Here is a 23,070-nt window from a genome sequence, read left to right as displayed (position 1 = left end):
GATACCCAACTAAAGTAATAAAATTTTATATAAAATCATTGAAATAATCGAATATTTTTGTGGATAATTTTTATAATTTTCCCGTGTGCAAATCCATTTCGGGTAAATCCATTGCCAAAATTATTTACTAAATAATTTCTTTGTTAATTTGTATAATTTTTCCATGTGCAAATCTATTTCGGGCAAATCCGTGGTTAAAATTATTTACGAAAAATTCCTTTACTAAATAATTTCCTTTGTTTATCTATACAATTTTTCCATGTGCAAATCCATTTCAGGCAAATCCGTGGGTAAAATTGTTTGCTAAAAATTTCTTTATTAATTTATAAAATTTTTCCATGTCCAAATCCATTTCGGGCAAATCCGTGGCTAAAATTATGTACTAAAATTTTTTTCCTTGTTAATTTTTTCATGTGCAAATCCATTTCGTTGGTAACTAACAAATCAATGCACAGAATAACAAATCACTTCAGCAGTGCAGTAAGAATGACACTTTAAAACCCTCTTGTTACACTCAATTTGCGCTTTTGTTTTCATATTTTGTAATCTGGCAATCTTTCTGCGAAAACATTTTTAAATCATTCTTGAAAAATTTCCCGTCCATGTAAGTTGATCTGATTTCGCTTCTCGCTTTATAGTCCATTTTTATACTGTTTTTTCTTTTTCTTTTATTTTATTTTCTGTTTTTACATGTTATTTTTACTTATTTTTATTTTCTGTGTTCTCTTTTATCTGCTGTATTTTTTATAAAAAAAAATTTTGAGTGCTCCTCACACTATTGTATTAATATACTTTGCTTTGGCTTTATTGATACAATATCAGGTAGCACTCTGTTTTGCGGATATAATTGCGTGGGCTGATGAAAAGATTATATCTTTTCTTCCGGTTTTTTAAATAAAATTTCATCCTTTTTTTTTAACTGTTGTTTGTTATTCTTTTACTTATTATTTCCCCCCCCCCTTTTTTCATATGTCTACAATTTTTCTTTGTTTTATTCTTCATTTTGAACTTATATATATATTTATAATGGTTTTGCAAATTGATATTTTGTATTTCATCAAAAAAAAATAAAGTACTTATAAAAAAAGGAAATAGTTTATTTCAAATAAAAAAAATGTTGTACAAATATTTCTTGCAACCTTAACAATGAAACACGCATAGCTTTGATGAGTTTTAAGATGACTTTGTTTTAACTTGTTCAGTTTGTTGTGAAATTGGGTACTTCATTTGGAAGAGGTTTTCTTTTGTAAGTACTATGCGTTGCCAAGAATACAATCAAAAGCGAAAATACAAGAATCAATAAACCAATTAAGTTTCCAATAATGCCTTGAGCATGAAGTTTCGAATAGCCCCTGTAAAAACAAAATGTATCAAAATTTTATTAGTTTATCATACGAAAATTTTTCGTCTTGTAACATTTAATTTGCTCATTATATTAATCTGTACTGAAACAAAAAAACAACAGTTTAAATATTTCAGAATTGTTCAAAATCATTGATTAAAATATATTTTAAAAAACTATGACAATATTGATAATCGATATTGTAATCAAGACCTTACAAATTATAAATACGTTTGTTAACTTACCCACGATAGAGGCTAAAATTATTCTGGGATTTAGAATCAAGTGAGTACTTGCACTTCAAGAAGAAATTCACGGATACCCACTCATGTGAACAGTGACGTCAGTGCCAGCTGATCGTTTATAAGCGTATTAAAGTTGAGCTAAGTTTCTCCATATAAGTTAGAATGTTAATTAATGTGAAGTTAATTAAATACAGTGCGTATCGCACATCGAATTCCTTGAAATATAATTCTTTCTCGCCTACGTCATTTACTTAACTTAGATTTATTAATGGTTCATATATTTTATTGTAGCCATGATATATTTTTGGTTTGTGTAGATGGCAACTCCGATGCATAATTAATTTGTTTATATTCTATATGACTTCGTGTCTGTCTTTGTGTTAAGTAAAAAATATATAGTGAAAAAATTGAAATATTTGTGAAAAAATCTTTTTGAAAACATATAAAATGTGCCACTCAAGAAATTAATACTAGGCGGGCTCAGCTTTCTCGAAATAGAATGGAAATAACAGTTGCTAACGTAAACAAATGCCACGCTTCAGCAACCAATCAGAATCGAGATACCCAAACTACTTCACTTGCAGGCATCTCATTAAATCAATTTTTAAATTTAGGCCAATTTAAAATACCTTTTAATTTTTTTAACGTTTAAATCACTAGTACTTTGGATTCCAACTCGATTGCAAGTGTACTTAAAATTTCGAACATGCTAGCAAAAAGCGTTACTTTATTCCTCTTATAACAAACATCAACAAATAACTTTCAGTTTCCAGCAAAAATTAAAGTAGCTAATTTTAATTTCACTATCTCAATTATTGACAATGATACGTTATTTCCTTATCGATTTCAAAATCCTGTAATTGAGTAAAAACTTTTCCATGTACAATTTTCCTATTAACAATGGAGTATGATAAGGTTATGTAATTTTCTACCCTTAAGCACAGCAGTTGATAGAAAAGTTAAGCCAGTCCAATGTCTTGGTCAGGTTGTAATTTTCTCAGTTTAGTGAACAATTTAAACTTATAAAAAGTTGTTCGTGTGAATTCATATATTTAAATGAAAATCGTTATATAACTTTCGATACGAATTGATTAAAATAAAATAAAATATTTTCACTAAAAATCAAGCAATCAATCTATCAAACAAATCTATCACTAAAATATTTTTAGCAAATCGCTAGGAAACCTACTAGGATCCGCTATTCATCTACTCATGAATGATGAAAAAATAGAGAAAATTTTAAAACAGTTTTGATTCAATAACTGAAATTTTATAGCCATTGTAGTAGCAGACACAATTACGAGTTTATGACTTTCAATGTTCAACTCCATATCCTAGTAATTCTCAACCCAATCCAGGAGACAAGGGAACTCCTGAATCAAGTATTGGGAGTAATTTGTCTGCATGGAGGCCTTTTTGATTAATCCGCATTTGCGCTATATGGAGAAGAAAACCACGAAAATCCCTCAGTTAGTCCGACTGCAAGGAGACTCACATCCATGCTCTGTCTATCACAGAGGATTTTTTATGTAGGTGCAAGCGGGGCGCGGAATTCGTTTCGACCTGCCATTGCTGGGATTTCAACCTGCGTTACCTCATTGAGAGTCGAACGCTCTATCTCCTGAGCCACCACACCACGGCTTATCACTAATTGAAATTACCAAAATTTTTTAAAATGTGTATTTCAAATTTAAAAAAAAACGTATTATAAATAAAAAAAACTAACAAAAATTTTATAATAATCTACAATCATTTTAAGATAAATTACCATATCAATCAACACTAATAATTATGATTTAAGAGCTTTGGACACCAGGTAGCCGACTAGTTTCGACAACTTTATTTTTTAAATAGTAATATAAAATTTTAAGAAACTTGCTTATTTATTATGTGTAAAAACGTATAAAACTAGGTAAAAAAATTCTGATTTTTATTATTATTACATTAAATAGCCATTTTTATGTAAAAATAAGGTATTTTTCAGCATATACGCTAAACACTGTAAAAACATTTCTATCACCTAATACAAAAAATCCATTGAGGATTTTATTTAGAAAACTATCAACTATGTTTTGGACTATTATCTAAAAAGCAAGTTCATATACTACTTATTAGGGGTCAATGTAGTTTAAAAAAAAGCAAACTTTTAAAAATTTCCGCACTTGCCTTTACGAGAAAAAAATGCATAAAAAATTAAATTCTACTGTTTTCCCTTAGTCTGTTGTTCAAAACATGTGCGCTATAATCATAAACATTCATGAAAAATCGTAAACAGTTATTTTGAAAGCAACATGAGATATCGTATTTAAGGTGATGTAAAATGTTAAAAAATTTGATTTTGATATAAACGCATTTAAAACTTATAATCACCAGTTTTATCACCTTACACAAAAACTACTATAACTTTCTGAATAATAAGAGTGCAAACAAAAGTAAAGTATTTTTAGAAAGCTAAGAGTATAGGAATCCTAAATTTATAATAAACTCATTTTCAAAATGTTTGCCCAAACTCGTATTTTTAAGCTAGTCAGATACCAAAGCCTCTAATCACACACTTTGATTGCCCCAGAAATGTCATATTTGTTCTGATGAAATTTATTATCGGTAAAAGAAAAACTAACCTCTACAATCAAAGAATACAATGACACTCAAAAATACTCACAAAAAGAGACATCATCATAGATTGTCAGTTTTTACCGCAAGCATTTTAGGACTTGTTTTGTTGCCACTTTTGAATCTATTACGGGAAATGCTTAACGAAACTGAAACACCAGAACTAACTAACAGTTTACCGTTTTCTGGACATGTGATAATGTCCGAAACTTCTAACTTTTTTTCCCTGATTGAAACACCCATGGACAAAAAGAACTTTCAAATAATAAAACATTGCTACTTACGAGGTCCAAAGTAGTTTTTCTGTAAGACCCATTCCAGCAGCTGCAACAGACATAACGAAAATTCCCACTCCGAAAAACAAATGAAAAGGCATAATTTTTGCACGCCAGTTAGCTGGTAATCCAGGATATAAAAATACCACGAAGCCTCCAATGTACTGAAAATAGAGATTTAAATGACATTAAGAAATATGGACATTAAATGTTACATTATAGCTCTTAGACTATGTTGATATTTGATAATTTTAGTGAAATATAAAAATAAGTTGTATCCCTTCTACCAAATATCAGGAAAGTGACCGTTAATATAAAAAAAAAACTATTTAAGAAAAAAGATTTGCTAAGTTCTGCTTAAGAAAATAAGGTAGTTTTTTTTTGCTAAATTTTAATATTAGGAACTGGTGGCGCTGCTGACAGGAAAGCCGAAAAGTTATGTTTTATGCTGCATGCCCAACCATTCCAACTGAAATATTTTCCCTCAGATTACACATGTAGTTTCTGCAAATGGTGTTCATTTTGAAAACATTGTTTTATATTTTTAATCATCTATCAGTGTCATTTGTTCAGTAATTTTAAGCTAGATTGTTAACCTCTATTTACATGTCTTATAACAATAGAAAAAAGGACTGCTTTGTTGAATAAGGATGAAGAGTATCAATAATGCTTGTATAGACATTAAATTCCCTTTACAAGAAACATAATTGCATAAATAAAAATAGAATAAAAATAGAAATCTTTGTAACTTGCAAAAATCTACAGCTACAGGTTCAAGATATTTGTTAAGTGAAGAAGTTGTGTGGTCAAATTGAAAAAAGAAACTGATTTTTACCATATCATACAATTTTAAAGTAATTGTTTCCTTCCAAATCCTATCTTTTAAATTGCCTTCTTATAAAAAATGATGGATATTTTCTCTATAATAAATTATTCCTTCACATTTCAAGTCTGAAATGTATTAAAATTAGATTTTACGAATTACGTTGTTTACAAGCTATTTTTAGAGCTAAATTTTGTGCGCGAAAATGTTTTTATCATTAAGCCATAAAGTTATAAAAAATGAGATTAGAAAATATCTGATGAATCTTGGTTGATGATTAATTGGTTGATTATTTTGCTCTTTTCACGCAGGAATGCAATCTGCATAGATACTAGTATATATATGTTGCATATTAATTTTATATTTTACTATGCAAGTAAAATAATTTCTAGAATAAGTAGAAACCTGAAATGCATAAAAGAATAATAATTGAATAACTAAATTTCGATTTATTTATTTTTAATTTCACGAGCATTTATGAACAGTTTGGCGAGCTTCGTTTAGAAGAAGAATAATGGCACCATATCTTCTGGCTCGTAAGAAAACGTAGTAGTACTATAAAATATCAGAAAGGACGCATCCAGGACATATTTAAGTATATTTTACAAATGAGAAATAAAATAAAACATGATTGATGTCCAATTCAAAATTGCCATATTTTACCTGAAGGCAAAAAGCTCCAAAGGCCAGAATGCCTATCCAGCTGTGGAGAGAATACAAGTCATCCATTTTTAATCTTCGGTGATTTTCAAAAACAGCAACTAAGGCGAGAGAGGAGAAAACAATTGCCAAGATGTGAAGAGCTGCGTGAATGATCTTTAGTAATGGTTTAGGCAGAAATCTCAAGACTCTGTATACAATAATAGCTGGAATAAAGAAGATATTTCATCACATCAAAAGTTATGATATTGAAACATTAGTGTTAATTTAAGGCGTTATTGTGAAAGAATCAAATCCCAAATGAGAAGAATTTTAAAAATAAATAATTGGTGGCAAATTTAAAAGTAAGATACTACGAAATGCTATTATTAAGGATTAGTATAGTGGATAGTATCTCATTTTAAATACCACTTCAATTTTTAAAAAAATCAACACAATTTTCAAAATAAAATTATTATTAGGTAGTGATGGCATATACAGCCATTTTGATTTAATAATAAAATGCTTTGTAAAATAGTCTTATTTATCTGTGTGGTAGTTTATGAGATAGGTGATAATTATGACACAAAGTTAAGATATATAAAGCATGGCTATTAATTTCCTGAACTGATTTTCCTGAAAATATATGTGAATTAATTACCCATTTAATATGTTTCAAAATAACATACATCTGTTACTGTAGTCTTGGCTGTGAGAGATGGAAAAACAGTCCATTTTTCGAATGCTACTCAATTTTGATGTGATTAATGTTTCCAACATCCTTAAAGTTCATTTAGTTAGAAATTTATTTTAGTTTTTGGAACAAAAAGTTAAAGGATTTATCCGAAGAGTTTGATGAATAATCTATCTCAACAAGCTCAGGAACCAAAACCTTTTCTAAGTGAACTAGGTTTAGGGATATTACCTGATTAAAAACTATGTTTAAGAATATTACCTGATTAAAAACTATGTTAAAGAATATTACCTGATTAAAAACTATGTTTAAGAATATTACCTGATTAAAAACTATGTTTAGGAATATTACCTGATTAAAAACTATGCGCAAGAACGTTGAAGTAATTAAGAAAGTCGGAATGTCAGAATTAATAAGCTTCCCAAACGAGGACTTTTCTTAAAACTTTTACATCCAAATACAGAAGTGCATTTAGTAGGTGGAAGTTATTTCAAAAAATAATAATAAGTGTCCAAACATTTTTAATGGGTGTGTAATTCACGTAATACTTTTTAGGAATTATTAAATTCTTGAGTCCTGGAAATTATTAGATGCATTTCATATCGATATTAATATTTTAATAATAAAGGCTTATTAAAAAGGTGTGTTTATATTAGAAACATGAATTATCATCACCACTAGCGAACGAGTCAATTTGACAACTCTTGATGACAAATGGACCTCTTTTGAATCGTAACATTTTTATGATTATAAGTAATGCAGAATAAATCGTGTATTATTTGGGTATCTTGTGTTAATTGTGGTATCTGTAATACACTCGCACAAACTGAAGTATTTATACCTGATACGCCACTAATTATTGACATCATTCTCAAGCAAATTTTACTGAAGAAAATTTATATGGGGAGAATGAAAAACTTCGATAAAATCTTAACCATAAAGAATAATATGAAACATACCATCTCCATAACAGACGACTAATCCAAGAACCATGAACAGTGGATGATAATTAAAGATTAATTTCGGATCTGTTGCAACAAAACCACCATATTTGTTACCCCACACTACCAATAGGACGATGAGTGCTACGCCAATGATTTGCGAAATCGCTACTGTAGCCCAAAAGATGATTCCGTATGCATTGTCTTCTTCTAATGAATGACTCCGCCTTGGACTCGCAGATTCCGAATAAGATTTCTGCTTTTCATCTGAAAACAATTTTAAAAATTTTAAAGATATGAAACACTTTGATAACCTTGAAATTGCAGGTTTTTTCCGTAAATTTTAAGTTTGCATAAAAACTGTTTAAAAAGCTTTGTAGAAGAACACCTTGAATGAAATTTTAAAGAGCTCTTAAATTTCAGGTACTTTAAATGAATGGTTGTTAGAATATAATATTAGTTTCTTCTGACAACTTTTTAGATAATGTAGTTTTAAATGTAAAGAAACTGTTTTTTAAGCGGATATTTTTCTGTTTGTATTCATTTTAAAGTAGCATTCATCAAATTAATCAAATTGTCACCTAAAACTGAGTCTAAGCCCTGCCATTCAGAAAACAATTCTTATTTCTGCAAGTGACAGTACAGTACAGTGACAATACAGTCTAAAGCAAACTAACCTCTTTTTCCCGTTATTTTTCTTTTTTGAGGTTTTAAAAAATGTAATTACAATCTTATGCTTAAAACATGTAATTATAAATTTATATTAACCTTTGTAATACGTGGATAAATACGTAGCCGGTAGCATTGTTTTAAAGATACACCAGTTGGTGTTAGTTTTGTAAAAAATAAACTTAAATGACACCAACTTAGCATCTAACCATTCATTTTCGCTGAGTTATTCAAGAACCTTGTTTTTTGGTTACATAAGAGACGTGATGAAGGTTTGCACCTGTTTGTTGCTTGTAACTTAGTTTTTAAATAACGCAAAATCGCCACTTGCTTGTATTTCATGGAATTCTTTTCTTTGTACAAATGAATGCAAATTATTTGCGAGAAAAGTATGCAATTTCTGTAGTCAATAAACTTCAATAAAATAAGTTACTAAAAATGCAATTTACATTTTTCAAAAAAAAAAAAAAAAAAAAAAATAGGTAGGAAAGGAAAGGGTGCAGAAGAGTAAGAAAGTATCTTACCTTCTCCCTTAGGATTATCTTCAATGATGCGAAATGCTCCTATGAAACAAATAAACTAAATTTATTCTTGCTTTTTCAAATTTCTCCACACAGTTCAAAACACGGTTATGGAGGATTTAATATTTGATAGTTTAAAACGGATTAACTAACTTTCAAACTTCAAATAACCTAAATGTTTTTAAAAATTAAAAAAGACCTTTTTAACCACAAATGTTAAAGGAATGTAGCAAATTTAATCTTTCAACAAACTTGTAACATCTAACTTGCTCCCAAATGAATAAATAATCAGTTAATCTTTGATCTGAAGGTTGAAAAGTTATTTTTTTTTCCTCTATATGATACACTCGTAAATTTACCGTAACTTGAATCATCACACAGGAGTTAAACTTCTGAAAATTAATCTTTTTCTTTTTATTAAATTTGGTTTAATAATGGTTGGTTAATCTAGAGACTGAAATATGAGATTTAAAGTTTCAATTGAAATTTTTTGTTACAAGGAGACTTACTTCGATCAAAATACATCTTGCTCAAAATTGCATTCTCTTACTAGAAGCCTTTTAAAATATTTAATTAAAAAGCATTAACGTACTAACTAATTTTGTAGCTAACGTAAGATTTATTTAATGAAAGTAAACTAATCTAATAAGTTTCATTTATTTATTCTTCATGAGATGTTACTGTTGTAGAGTAATACAAGTATAACTTTTAATCTAACGGACGTATTTCCCCATCTACATGATTAGAAGATTATGTTTTCTTCTTAACTATAAATAAGAAGCAAAAAAGTATTTAATCCAAGTTAAGACAATTTTATGAAACGGTAATTTGTAAAAATATTTATGCCAATACTTTAAATAGGAGAGAATTTTAAAGCTAGCTGTTATTTTTACTTTATTTGGATATGATCATAGACGAAAATTTGCATTTATTAGAAACTTTATTTTGCATAACTAAAAGTTCTTTTTATTTAAAGATAATTTCGCAGAAAAATAATTTATAATAAATAATTACATTATTTTGTTGTAATTGCGAAACAACCCTTTCAAAGTATAACCTTCTGTCCTGAACAATATTTATTATTACTAGCCATGGTGACCAGCTTCTTCCTTTATGTCATGAGTGTCGTTTTAATTAATATGGCATTTCAATAATTAATTTTAAAAAATTCAATGGGCACCTGGATTTTTAAATTTAACTCTAAATACTGAAGAAACCCTTGAAAGTTCGTTCACAGAGGATTCTGTGGCTAACATCTTAGCGTTTTGCAACCTCTGCGCAAGAGCAGAATAGAGCGGCATAGACTTTTGAAAGTTTTTAAAAATATATACTGCTCCTGCGCTGTAAACGCTATTGAGATACAAACTGTAAACCGTCTTAAAAAAATTTTAAATTGCAAAGAAAAGAGAAAAGTTAAATGGCATAGCTAGATGTTAGGCATAGCAGTGACGGAACTCGTTCAAAAGTTTAAAAATAATTATTTTACATGAATTTAATATTTTTAAACAGACTACAAATAAAAATTACTCTATTAAAAAGTTTAAATAAGAAATAGATAGTAAAATAATTGACCATATTTATACAAGACTATTTCATACTTCGTCACCAAGTAACGAGATTATTTAGTATATAGCTCATTATGTTATTTAGTATATAACTTATAATATTGTTCAGTAAATAAATTATTACATTATTTAGTATATAACTTATAATGTAATTTAGTATATAACTTATAATATTGTTTAGTATATAACTTACATTGTTATTTAGTATATAACTTATACTGTAATTTAGTATATAACTAATAATGTAATTTAGTATGCAACTTATAATATTGTTTTGCATATAACTTATAATGTTATTTAGTATATAAGTTACTATGTTATGTAGTAGGATAACTTATATGCATGATACTTTGATTGAGTACTACTTCACAAATCTTTTTAAATTTATCTTAGCAGCTTTAAAATCATATTGTGATATACTTGTTTGCACAATCGTGTAATGCCACCATATTTTAATTCTTCAATTCTGCACCATATTTTAACTTTACTTCAAAAATACTTATGGCGAAATATGTTATCAATAATTGTATTTCAATCTGTAAGAATTAATAAAAATTTATTTTCTAGGCCCAGGTAAATTTCTAACGAAATACCAGAAATTTTTTTACCGTATCTTATCTATTTACCATCTCATTTTATCGTTTTAAAAGTATTTACAGATCCCACGCATTTATCAAACTCAAGTGTTGCCAATTGCGATAAGGAAATAACTACAATTTTAAAGGCGTGTAAAACAAACATATAAATGGATTTTTTTTTTTTTAATCCTTCAGATCACCCGCAAAATGATATAAAAATTTCTTCCTTCATATCAACAGAAAAACAATAGGAAAGAGGGGCTAGTGTGAATATTTTTAAAAATTTGTTTAAAAAAAACATATTAAATTCAATTTTTAACACATTAAATATATTTTAACAATACTTTAGAATCTTTCCTGCATTCTGGTTTATATTTGGAATGATAGTTGTATTTTGACACTTGTGACTGTTATATTTAGAATGAAGTTGCCTCCTTTTTTCATAATAATGCTTTAAAAAAAGGTTGTATGTCTACATTAACCCTACTGGGCAAACTATGGAGCTAGTCTTAACTAACTTGATAATTTGTTAAGTAGTCATTTATTTCAAATCAGAAAGGTATATCTAAAGCAAAAATAGAATTAACTTCAATCTAAGCTTTATTGGAAAATAAAAATTGGCATTTTTAGTTAAAATAAAGTTGTAATAGAGCACGTCAATATACTAAGACATTTCCAACGCAAATCAATATATTTGGAAACCATTATTCAATTTGGTTTATTTAATAAATATTTTGAAGTAGCTAACTTATAAATATACTGAAGTAGCTGTACTGAAGTAGTTTAATGCATGCTTGTCCACATTAGTCCCAACACCATGGTTCTGCACTAGCTCCACCTTGACATATGTTTGTTTATGCTTAAAGCTGATTAATGGAAATTATGCGGAACAAAAGTTAAAATTAAAATAGGTAAAAAACATTATCATTTATCACATATTTTTACCTTTGGTTTAATTTCTGAATTTAAAATATGATAATAAAAGATTAAAGAGAAAATTTATAAGTTACTTTTGCACCTTAAAAGCCTTCTTTTACTATTTTTTAATTAAGTATTCATAGCGTGATAGTGCAACTGCACATGAAAGTGTTTACCAGTGTTGCGAATTTACGATATCTCACACAGGAGATTCGACCAATAAATAAAAAGTCATTCAAAATGTCACCTTTAAGCCCATGACTACACTAGCTCCCATTTCCTCAACTTACGAATATATTTTGAACAGGACATTAATACAAGAAAATTCGATTAACAGAGGAGAATTTTTGTCATTGTGATTTTGCTCCATGCATGTTTGTGAATTTTGTGAAAATGCAGGCTAATAGTTATGTTAAAAAGACCAAATTACATTTAAAGTGCATTGACTGTATAAATTGGTGCAATTTCAGGTTATATTGTTAGCAAAAAACAGAGCATTAAAATTAGACGGAAAAAAGACTTGGTCATACTATTATGTGAAAATGTATATTATACTTACACAAAGATTTTGCATTTTAAAAAAATTCATCAATTTTTGAATTTAAATCATTTTGTTATTTTTTGCCTGAGATGTATGATTTTTGTACAACTTTTAACGAATGAAAAAAAGATGATCACATTTATTATTATTGCGACTATGAAGGCGTATTTTTCATTTTACGGGATTTATAATGATGATGCCTGGCAAACAAATCAATACTTTTAAAAGATATTAAAATAAATTAATTTGTGTGAATCTTTCATGTTTTAAAAATGCCTACCTTCATGAAAAAAAACTCTGGATCTTATAGCAAACATATCAAATCTCCCTTCCTATTTAAAGTGCGTGTATTTTATCGTAAAATTCAGTTCAGTGCTTTATAAAAATAAGAAGAATATGAATTATAATTTAGAAAAAAACTTTGCAATAAAAAATTAATTTGACTACTTTGGCTAGAGACAGTTTAAGTAAAACGTACAATTTTTTTTAAATGTTTTAAAGGGGATAAAACAAGAGTTATTTGCATCAGATGAAAAGTGTTCGAGTAGTCGTACTCGTACATTCTTGATAGTTAAAACTAGTCCGATTTTCATTGGTTTAAATTGGACGTAAATGAGCTCCAATGGATTCCAATATACATACCAATATACAATACACATATGCTCAATACCTACACTAAACTACTATATATCTAAGTTATATTTAAAAGTTTAAAAAGAATAAAAGAAGACACTTACGAATCTCTTGCATGGGTAACATTTATAATAGAATTGAGTGCTTTTTTAAAAAAAAAAAAATTATGATTCAGCTAAACGCAGGAAAATTCCATAAATTACATTACCTCAACATTAAAATGAGCTCAGCGTAAATTTACAGATAATTAGCAAGATAAAATTCATCAAGTAAGATAAAATTCATATGACATGAATCTGATATTGAACTTGCGATTCCAATATCCTCCCATGAAAAGATTAGATTAGAAAACAAAAATTTCCAAAATCATGTACTTTCTAAACTTATCTATCTATTTTTATTTATAATTTTTATTAGAGTATAATTAAAACACTTTTTCAATCGAAAACGAAAAAAATAAATAAATAAAGGGATGCAATACAACAAGGATTAGCAAAATGGCCGATATCGACCTCTGGGATTCGATGTAGTTAGGGGTTGATTAGGAGTCGATGAATAAATACAAATTAAATACAAATAAAATTTAATAAGAGAATTATAAAGAATTATAAAAATTTTTGGGTGTCGATGATCAAAAAAGTTTGACTATTCCTCCCGTTAATCATTGTTTCTCAATTACTCAAATTCGTTTATCCAAACATAATTACATACAAAAATTAACTTTTAGTAAATATTTAATTTTTTTTTATTATTTTTTTCTAATAATAGTCGAAAAATTTGAATTGTGGAACACACCATTTTTTACACCATTTTAAATAATATTTTAATAATGTTTCTAATACATGTAATGAATGAAAATTTTAATGTACTGAATAATGTGCATCATTTTAAATAACGTTTAATTTACTTGGCAAAATACAAAATTTGAGCGAAATCCGTCGAAAAGTTCCTGAGAAATTGTATTTTAAAAAAGGTCTTATTTTTTTAAAAAAGGTCTTATTTTTTAAAATTCGACTCTTATACCGATTTCCCTCAAATTTTGTATTTTGTCATATTAAATTACATTTGTTAAAGAGATGCAAAAAATTGTTTACCAGAATATTTACGCAGAAAGTATAGCATTAACGGGTTCATACCTTGGACCTTTCTCATGGCTAAACTATTGGGACCACTTTTGCGAGATTACGGGAGATTGCTCCCTTCTATAATTTGGGTCTGAAATAATATATGCTTATTCAGAGAAAGTACGTTTTTGTGACTGAGTTCGTAACTTCAAATGTCGTCTACACAAATTAATTAGCATATTTGAGGTCCATCCTCGAACCATAAAGATTGAGTCCAAATACGAGAAGATCCGATCATTCGACCAAAAGTTATTCATGGTGGTCCGTTTATTCTATTTGTTTATTTATAATGCGCATTATACACATGATAATATAAAAACTGCATTTACTGTAAAAATTTATGAAGGCAGTAAAAGTCAATATGCCTCGAGCACCCAAAAACAGAGGAAGATTCATTTCGAACATTAATTAATTATAAAAATTTTGTGTATGTCATACTTAAATGAGAATAATAAAAGCCTAGAAAACAATTTAGTTCCAGTTATTTAATAAAATAGAATTTTATGTAAAGATTTAATACAACTTCACTAAAAAAATCGAACTATTTAAAAAAAATTTAATATTGTTGAAATTTAATTTTGTCAGAAAAAAATATCCTGATCGAAAGCAAGGGTAATACCTCTATAAATATTCTACATCAAAAGGAACATAAAGAATACTTTAAACAAAACAATGTCTAAATTATTGTTTACCAAGTAAAACTTAAGTTTCTATTTCATTTATAATGCCTAAATAATAAAAATAACAGCTTTAAAATTCACATATTCTAATTCTTTTTGCCAACTCAATTTTTTTCATTGAATTTTAAATACGTTTTCTATAACCATGGGGATAATTCTGTAGTCTGATTTATTAAAATTTGCTAATTAAAATTAAAAACTAATTATTATATGTTATTAATTAATAATAATGCATTAATTGAATTTATCATTCAAATTAATGTCATTAATTATTATTAATTATTTTTATTATTTATCTATTATCAATTGTTATAATTTGTTAATTAAATTTATAAATTAAATTAATTTTTATATTAAAAGCATTATGTTCTCACAAATTTTGCTAATAACCATGGAAAAACAAATATTTTATTATGGAACGAAAAACTATAGTTGAAAAAGAAAGAACGATGTTTACGTAAAATTTTCTCCTAATATCTAGTGGCGACATCTAGCGATTCGTTTTGCAGGCATATAAACACATTTCCTTGGTCATTGTGAGTTCTCCAAAAGACAATGCTCCACCAAGAAGCTCGTTTCCTTAGAGTGAAAATTTTTATCAAATTACATCGTATTAATTAAGTGAAAAAATAGAAAAAATTCGAGACCTCAATATTATAACTGTTTTTTAAGACTACAGCCGGTTATGTTGATAAAATGGCTTCAGCTTACTTTTTGAAGTTTTCCCTTTCCTTTGCACAATTTTCTTTTCCATTAAGATAAATTTCAAGAAAAAACAAGCTTGCTGAAGTACCCAAAATAGTCCAATTTAAAATTAATTTCAATAATAATTAAGAGACCTTTACTCCATTCACAGACTTAACTCAATGGCGATGACGTCAGCTTTAAAAACAAGGAAGTTACGTTTTTATTTGATTTTGATGAAAGACGAAACGGGGTTGCCAGCAACAAAAAAAAATCGCCAAATCAAACTCTCAAAAAATTGCAATATTTAATTTAGTAATCAAAAGTCGTTATTTTCCAATAATTTTTATTTTATAACATTAAATGGAAAAAATAAATTAGGAATAACTAAAAAATCATTCTGTTAAAAAATTCATTTTTATGTCTGCCTAGACGCTTTAACTGTTAATAATAACTATTAATTAGGTTGTTTTATTTAAAATATTTACAGCAGCTTTTAATAACATCCGTTGTAAATCTTGAGGAAGAGGGATTGCTTAAATCTTTATTTGAAAGTATTTCTCAGCTTCTCAAAATCCTTTTTGTCAAATTGATAGTCAAAAATTTATATTTTTTCTAATTTGGAAATTTCTTCTTAACAATAAATTTCTCAAATTATAATTTACATTTACGAATTTCTTTATTTATAATCTCTTAGAAATTCCACCCCAAGTATTTTTTCGGCTTCTAGATATAACTAGTTTTATAATAATATTTTATCCTAACTATTGTAAAGATATTTGTGTATTCAGTGTGCTTCAATCTAAAATAAATTCAATCTATGTTTAGTTTTATTATACCGTTTAAGAAAAAAAAAAGAATGAACAAAATGAGAAATGAGAGGGGAACTCAGTTTTAAAAAATAACCACTCTTATCAGAATATTTATTTGAGTAACCGGTACTCCATATTCGGCTCGCAAGCTTTGCGTTTGATGTGTACGTTCTTAAGTTGTTGTTTTTTTATTCGATATTTTCCGAGACAAGGTGAGCACACATTTCAGTGTGCTTAATAAAAGTAGTAATGAAGTAAAAGCTGAATCAATACTTTTTATGATACTCTATAATGATAATGATGAAAGACGCTTGGAAAATATCATATGAATTTATATGACTTTGCAACTTTATTCTCACTATATAAGAACGAAATCAAATTTACATTCAAAACTAGTTTATTAAAAAAAAATTTTAAATATATTTGCAGTATATGACCCCCGTTTTGACATTCATTGTACTCTAGCTGTACTCCCATTTTTTGTACTGGATGAAAAACGAGCAAATAACCAATAAATCAGTGCTAAATAACACTTAAATCATGCAAGAAACTAAAAGTCATAAACCGACGCAATTAATAGAGCTAAAATAATTCCAATACGAATAAAATGACTCCAAAAATCTTTCAATGACTCCAAAAAGAATAACAAGTGCATGGTGCGGTAAAGATGATGGTGGCACTTGCACCGAAAACGACAACCACACTGTTAGAAATTCAGAGCCACCTTGAACCAAAAATTGGTATTCATTTGCTGGCTACATAAAATGCAGCTCAATTATACGATATTTTGGCATTTTTACCTGCTTCAAATATCAATAGAAGGTAGCACCAAAGTAGGCGTTTTGCAGAAACAAAACACCTATTTCCAATTTCTTTGTTTGTTTTTTCTTTTATAAAATCTGAGGAAGGTTGCACAATTATTAGGTATATATAAAGAGCTCAAATTCAGGCTAAAGTTGTTGCTATTTACCGTAACAAAGCCATTTACCGTAAGTAGGTTATTTTATGACATACCTCTAACCAGTTTATACCCCAATCAAATTTAAAAAGTGAACATAAAAGAAATGAACTTTAATTAATGCAAATAAAGCATTTACCTACCCAAATAAGTTGATATATGAAAAAACATGCATTAGTCGACCCGATACACCGAGACCGAGTTGTAAATGAAACATGGTGGCGTAAACAATTACCGTTCAGTTTACAGTCACCGACAAAGTTTTGTGTCTTTTAACAAATTTTGGTAAAATCAAACATACTTCACTGTTTATGGTGTAACTAAAATAAAATTATCTATCATTTAACTAAACTTCGGGATAATGAGAAAGTTTGCACCAAATACTGGGTAAAGATTTACAGAGTTTTTTTACAGTGTAACATCTAACCAAAAAGTAAATATGTAGCGACAAATTTAAGTTCAAAGTATAAGTTTAATTTTTTGAGTTTCTCTGGAATTTCATCTAGAAACAACATTTTAAAACCCTATGTTATTAATTTATTGAAACTTTTTATTAACAGTCTATTCGATAAGAAGTGAGTGACTATTATTAAAAGTCTAATCCATAAAAATTAGCTATCTTTCATTAATAGCGTCATTGGCTAGAAAAGTAAACGCACATTAATAATTGCCTATTAGATAAAATATAAGCGTTTATTATTAAAAGAAATCTCAAGCATGACAAATTAAACTTTCATTATTAAATGTTTTTTATATAAAATTATTAAGTGCCTATTAGTCCAAAAAATTAGATGAATATTATAAAGTGTCTATTAGATTTTTAAAACAAATATTCTTAAAAGTTAAATAAAAATTAGACACCAATTATTTAATGCCTGATAGAAAGAAATTAGGCGACTATCTTTAAATTTGCAACAGAGAATATATAATTCCAATAATTTATATACGTACTTCGAAATTTCATAATTTTATTTTCCATTTCAGAGAACTGGTTCCAGTCCTGTATTGTTTGGGGAATCAAAATATTCGAAAAGATCGGAATGAATGTTTTTAGAAAACTGGCGTGGAACAGTAAATTATTGATGAACTTGCGTGCTATTATTCTCTTGCATTCTCTTGCATGTGATTTAAATTAGGCGGCACACGCTATAGTATAACATAAATCCTATAGCTTTAAACCCTAATAAGTTCATAAAAGTATGTGATCCATCGATTAAACTGGACACAGTGTTCTTATTTCAAGTGTTTGTTTTTTTTTTTTTTTTCCCAGAGTTTTTGGACCAAGAAAAATAAATAAGCCACAGATTAAGCACCTTAAGCTCGAAACAATTTTATAATTTTAAAGCACATAAATTAATGCAACATACAGAAAATATTTATTTGGGATTTAGAACTGACAAATACCTTAAATAAAGCAAAGCAAAAATTTAAATAAAATAAATACAAAAAAATAAATTTAAAAAAAAAAACGAAGGTCAATTAAGCAGTAATAGTTTTAGTTCTATTAACAAAAACTTCCTCAGTGTCTGAATACCAAATGATGTAATAATTGGTGTGACCACAAAACAACTTAAGCCTAAATATTCTATTTAAAGAAATCGCCTCAAATTGACGAAAATAAAATGAATTAACGACGAGATGAAATAAAAATAAAAATGAATCGTCAAATTGACGAAAGTAAAATGAATAACGATGAAATGAAAAAATAAAGGTATTTCAAAGCCATCTATTAAGTACCTTACTCTTGGAGTAAAGATTTGATTTTGTGCTATATATACTATCATACTGTAAAGCAGTGGCCCCCATCCCCCCCCCCAAGCTCTTGGGCGCATTCTTGGGCAAATTCTAAATTCCCCCCCTAACTATTCGTTTTATTTAGTGTAAAATTTCCGCTCCCTCCTCCTAGCTTTAAGTGGGCACATCGTGCGCCCACCTTCCTCCCTGGTGGGGGCCCCTGCTGTAAAGAATTATTAGGACTTAAAACTGGATCAGTATTTTATGTATTTTTTTAAGAAAACGTCAAACTGGCGAAATTTTCAGACATAAATGAAAATAATTCAAATCAATCTCAATTTTTGCAAATTGTTATGAGTCTAGATAATGAAGTGAATGACTTTTCAAATGCTAAAAATTAAGATCACAAAGTTTTCGTTTTCACAAAATTACACGTTCTCTACAAATTGCGTTTTTTATAATTAGAACAGAGACCATAAGCTGAAGATAATGAAAACTTAAAACTGTTACAAATTCACTTATATTTAATAATAATATTTACTCTGAAATACTAGTTGAAATATTTATAGAAACATAATTACGAGAAGAGGCGACTCAGGGGATAGAGCGTTCGCCTCATAAAGATGTTTCCTAAGTTCAAATCCCAGCGGTGGCTGGTTGATACGAACTATATTACTGCCTCGCACAGTCCACATTGCACAGTCCCTTGCACCGTCCTCAGTCATAGACGGTGCAAGTCGGGCTAGCCGTGTAAGTTTTTTGCGTTTTCCCTCAACATGTAACGCAAATACGGGTTAGTTCCACGAAAGCTAGCTTGTTCCAATTCTGGTCCAGGTGTTCCCTTGTCTTCTGGATTGAGTTCAAAATTACAAGGCTACGGAGTTGAACATAGATAACTGTAAACCCAAATATGGATCAGCTGTTTAACGCTGGTTATAAAATAAAATAAAAAACATTCAAGTATTAAAGTATCCAGTACCTTATGCTTTTGTAAGATTATTTTATACACAAAATGTAAAGCTCTCCATCAAGTTTAATTATTTTTGAAATTCACAATCGATTTTTCAAAAAAAGGAAATTTTGTTGACAGACGCAAGCGCTTGTCCCTTACCAGAAAAATTAAAGAAATCAAAAAATCCAAATCCTTATAAAATATTTGAACGACCCACAATAACATTATCATTATATAATTTATTTAATTCTTTCTAAAATTATCAATGTTAAGTCACACATCAAAACAATCAGTCGCAAAAAAAGAAAGTTTGATACAAAACAACTGATAAGCATTTGAAGGTTTTGTCTCATTTGATTTCATTGTTTATTGAAAATAAATAACAATCAGTTTCTTAGGTATAAAAAAGATCCCAACCTCTTATCACTAGATTCCGTGATAAAAAAAACAAAAACTTTGTTATGATAATAATAAAAGACAAAAACCAAGTTAATAATCACAAATTGAAAAGTTGAGCTTCAATTTTTCTCTTTCTAACATCTATGATGGATTTCAAATTTAGAACTTTCGATAATTTGAACCTTTATTTTACACAAAGTAATGTAGTGGTTATATATATATATANTGTGTGTATATATATATATATATTGCTGATTCACGTGGTCGTACGTAGCGTGTTAACATTAAAACTTTGAGACGAGTTTGTTGCCACGCTGAAACAATTTTCGGATCAGATTTGATAGAATACCTGAAAGTGACGTTTCACGAGTGTGTCGAACCAGATTGGCTAATGCCCACGTGATGTAGCTTACAGGCATCCAATCATAAGCCTTAATATAAGTCATTATTGGTGTTATTATTTTAATTAAAAAATGGACCTTTAAAAATGCGAAAAATTTTGGTAAATAAGGTTACTCACCTTTCATTGCTTATGAGGTTTTCAATTAGACCAAAGTTGAAAAACTAATTAACCAACAAATCTATATTTCTTTTTTTACATTCTAAAAGAAGGCAGAAGGAAGCAAAAAGAAGAACAGAAGAAGAAGCCTAGACAGGATGCCTTAACATTGCATTGAAGCTTGAACAATTACAGAAATTATCTAGCCTATACACCTGTCGCAAATAAATCTTTTGTTTAAGCAAGGCTTTCGGGAAAAAACTTTTCGAGAAATTAAACTAAGAAATAAATGATTCAATGTAATCATGATAAGTTTTTTCTTACATTCAATTATTGCGAATAATTTTGCCAAGATTTCCATCGCATTAAATTTTTTACTTCATTGTTCTTAACAATATAGGTTTCTTATTAAGTCATTAAAAAAAAACAATTTTCAAAAATGAATTAAACGATATGGTGAAATATTTTTCATGTACTATGAATTTCAATAAAAATAGTTAGGAGGAAAGAAACAATGTTCTTGGAAATTATTTTTTCTCACAAATTAAGAATTTCAATGAAAATTATTTTAAGACAAATTAAAACAATGTGGTGAATTTACTAGTTAAACATGAATTTGTATTGGTGAATTTACTAGTTAAAAGAGAATTCAGCAATGCAATAAAATTACTTTCATTAAAAAATTTCAAAGCAATATTTTTTATATGTATTTTTATTTTAACATTCTGATATTTAAATTATCACTGCACTAAGGAGGGTTCTGTGTATGAAAATTTTAATTTTTGAATAATATTCTCTTACGTAGCCCTTATAGCTTCATGTGAGAGTTAAAATATTTTTGTAAATATAAAGTAAATTGTGTGTTAAGCAATGCCACGTGATTGGTTGGTTTTAACCAAATCTGAATTATGACCAAAACTGTTTTGCTCATTGTTTTTCTACGCAGTTACTTGCAAGGTATATTCCTCAACAATTACTCCGGAGACGCATAACAATGCTTTTATTCATTCAATTGGATGCCTGCAAGTGACGTCATCGTAGATGAATCGTGCTATTTGTCGATTCAGAAGTCAATCGCAGAGACCATACACGCGTTACGTCACTTTCTAGTATAAAATAAATTCTGATTTAATTCACACGATTAGGGCAGAATCATTTCACTTCTTCTCGATTCGCAATTTCTCCTGCACTTAAAAAATCTCTCTCCCAAAAAATAACTGAAACTAAGTGGCGTTTCATTTAACCTATTTAACTGATTATAGTTTTGGGGGAAATAACTTTTAAAACAAATTCGTAAAAACATAAATCATATATTTTAACATAAATTTTTCTACCGCTGAAGGAGTTTGTCTCACAATGCGGATGACATCTTTGAAACTATATCAAAAAGATTAATTTATAATATTAAAAAAATTAGCATCAAAAGCATGTCCTCGTAAGCTGAAAAACGGGAACCAGTTTGGAATTATTTCAAACCTCTCCATAGCGCGTGGAAAAGCATTTTACCCTGATTTGTCCCTCTCGGCGCTAGTGGTTTTTCCTTCTCTGTTTTTCATATTTTTTTCTGTTAGCTACTGAAGATTTTTCAGTTGTGGCTCGAATCTTAATTTTTTTCATTTTTTGTTGGTAACTTTACGTTTTATATTTCAAAATACACCTTTGCTTCTTCTCATTCACGTCTGGCAAGTTTTGATAATGGGCGCCTTTTTTTAACGCTTGAAATATATCGACTGTTATCTCCTATTTGTTTATTTTTGAAGCAAATGAAGTTTCTAATCAGGTATGTCCACCACACTTTTAAAATATGATTTGGTTTATAAAAAAATTCATTGAAAAAAACTGTCGAGGTTTAAGGTCTGGTGCAGTTTTCATTTATTAATTTATCGATTAAAAATTTCAAATATTTTAGTATATTGTAAAACATATGCGAGTATAAAAGAGACATTGCATGTTAATAAATAAATGTTTATAGATTTCAAAAAAAAAATTTCTTGGATAGCATAATTGAACTTGGATATGTATGAAACATCATTTTAGAGAAAATAATGCATAAAAAAATCTTAATATTTTGTGACACACTTCAGTAGATGACGTGGCACAAAGGAAAATACTTCATTACAATCATGTCAAGAAAATTATTGCTCTTTCGTGACGAACTGAATATAGTCAAACAATTCTCATTTACATATGCGAAGTATTCTTTTTTTATTATTATTATTCATAGAATCGTG

At 28.3% G+C, this 23,070-nt stretch overlaps 1 protein-coding gene across 7 annotated transcripts; it reads right to left on the bottom strand.

The window, feature by feature from the left end:
- Positions 1-1,076: 1,076 nt before the first annotated feature.
- LOC107442766 (transmembrane ascorbate-dependent reductase CYB561) lies at positions 1,077-21,032 on the bottom strand. 7 transcript variants are annotated; one of them, XM_016056403.3, is made up of 6 exons: positions 20,861-21,032; positions 8,766-8,804; positions 7,591-7,839; positions 5,962-6,164; positions 4,485-4,639; positions 1,077-1,352 (listed from the first exon to the last, which is right to left on the bottom strand). In XM_016056403.3, the coding sequence occupies exons 1-6, from the start codon at positions 20,865-20,867 to the stop codon at positions 1,199-1,201; spliced, it is 807 nt and encodes a 268-aa protein (XP_015911889.2). In that variant the 5' UTR covers positions 20,868-21,032; the 3' UTR covers positions 1,077-1,198. The 7 variants fall into 7 exon arrangements, with proteins under 7 accessions (XP_015911889.2, XP_071036100.1, XP_015911886.2 ...); XM_071179999.1 differs by lacking the exon at positions 20,861-21,032 and adding an exon at positions 18,207-18,946; XM_016056400.3 differs by lacking the exon at positions 20,861-21,032 and adding an exon at positions 15,513-15,696.
- Between the last annotated feature and the right edge of the window lie 2,038 nt (positions 21,033-23,070).

This window comes from Parasteatoda tepidariorum, chromosome 4 (assembly GCF_043381705.1).
Source record: "Parasteatoda tepidariorum isolate YZ-2023 chromosome 4, CAS_Ptep_4.0, whole genome shotgun sequence".
Taxonomy (NCBI): Eukaryota; Metazoa; Arthropoda; class Arachnida; order Araneae; family Theridiidae; genus Parasteatoda; species Parasteatoda tepidariorum.
The sequence above is the reverse complement of the archived record's forward strand: the minus strand, read 5'-3'. Positions and strand labels throughout refer to the sequence as shown.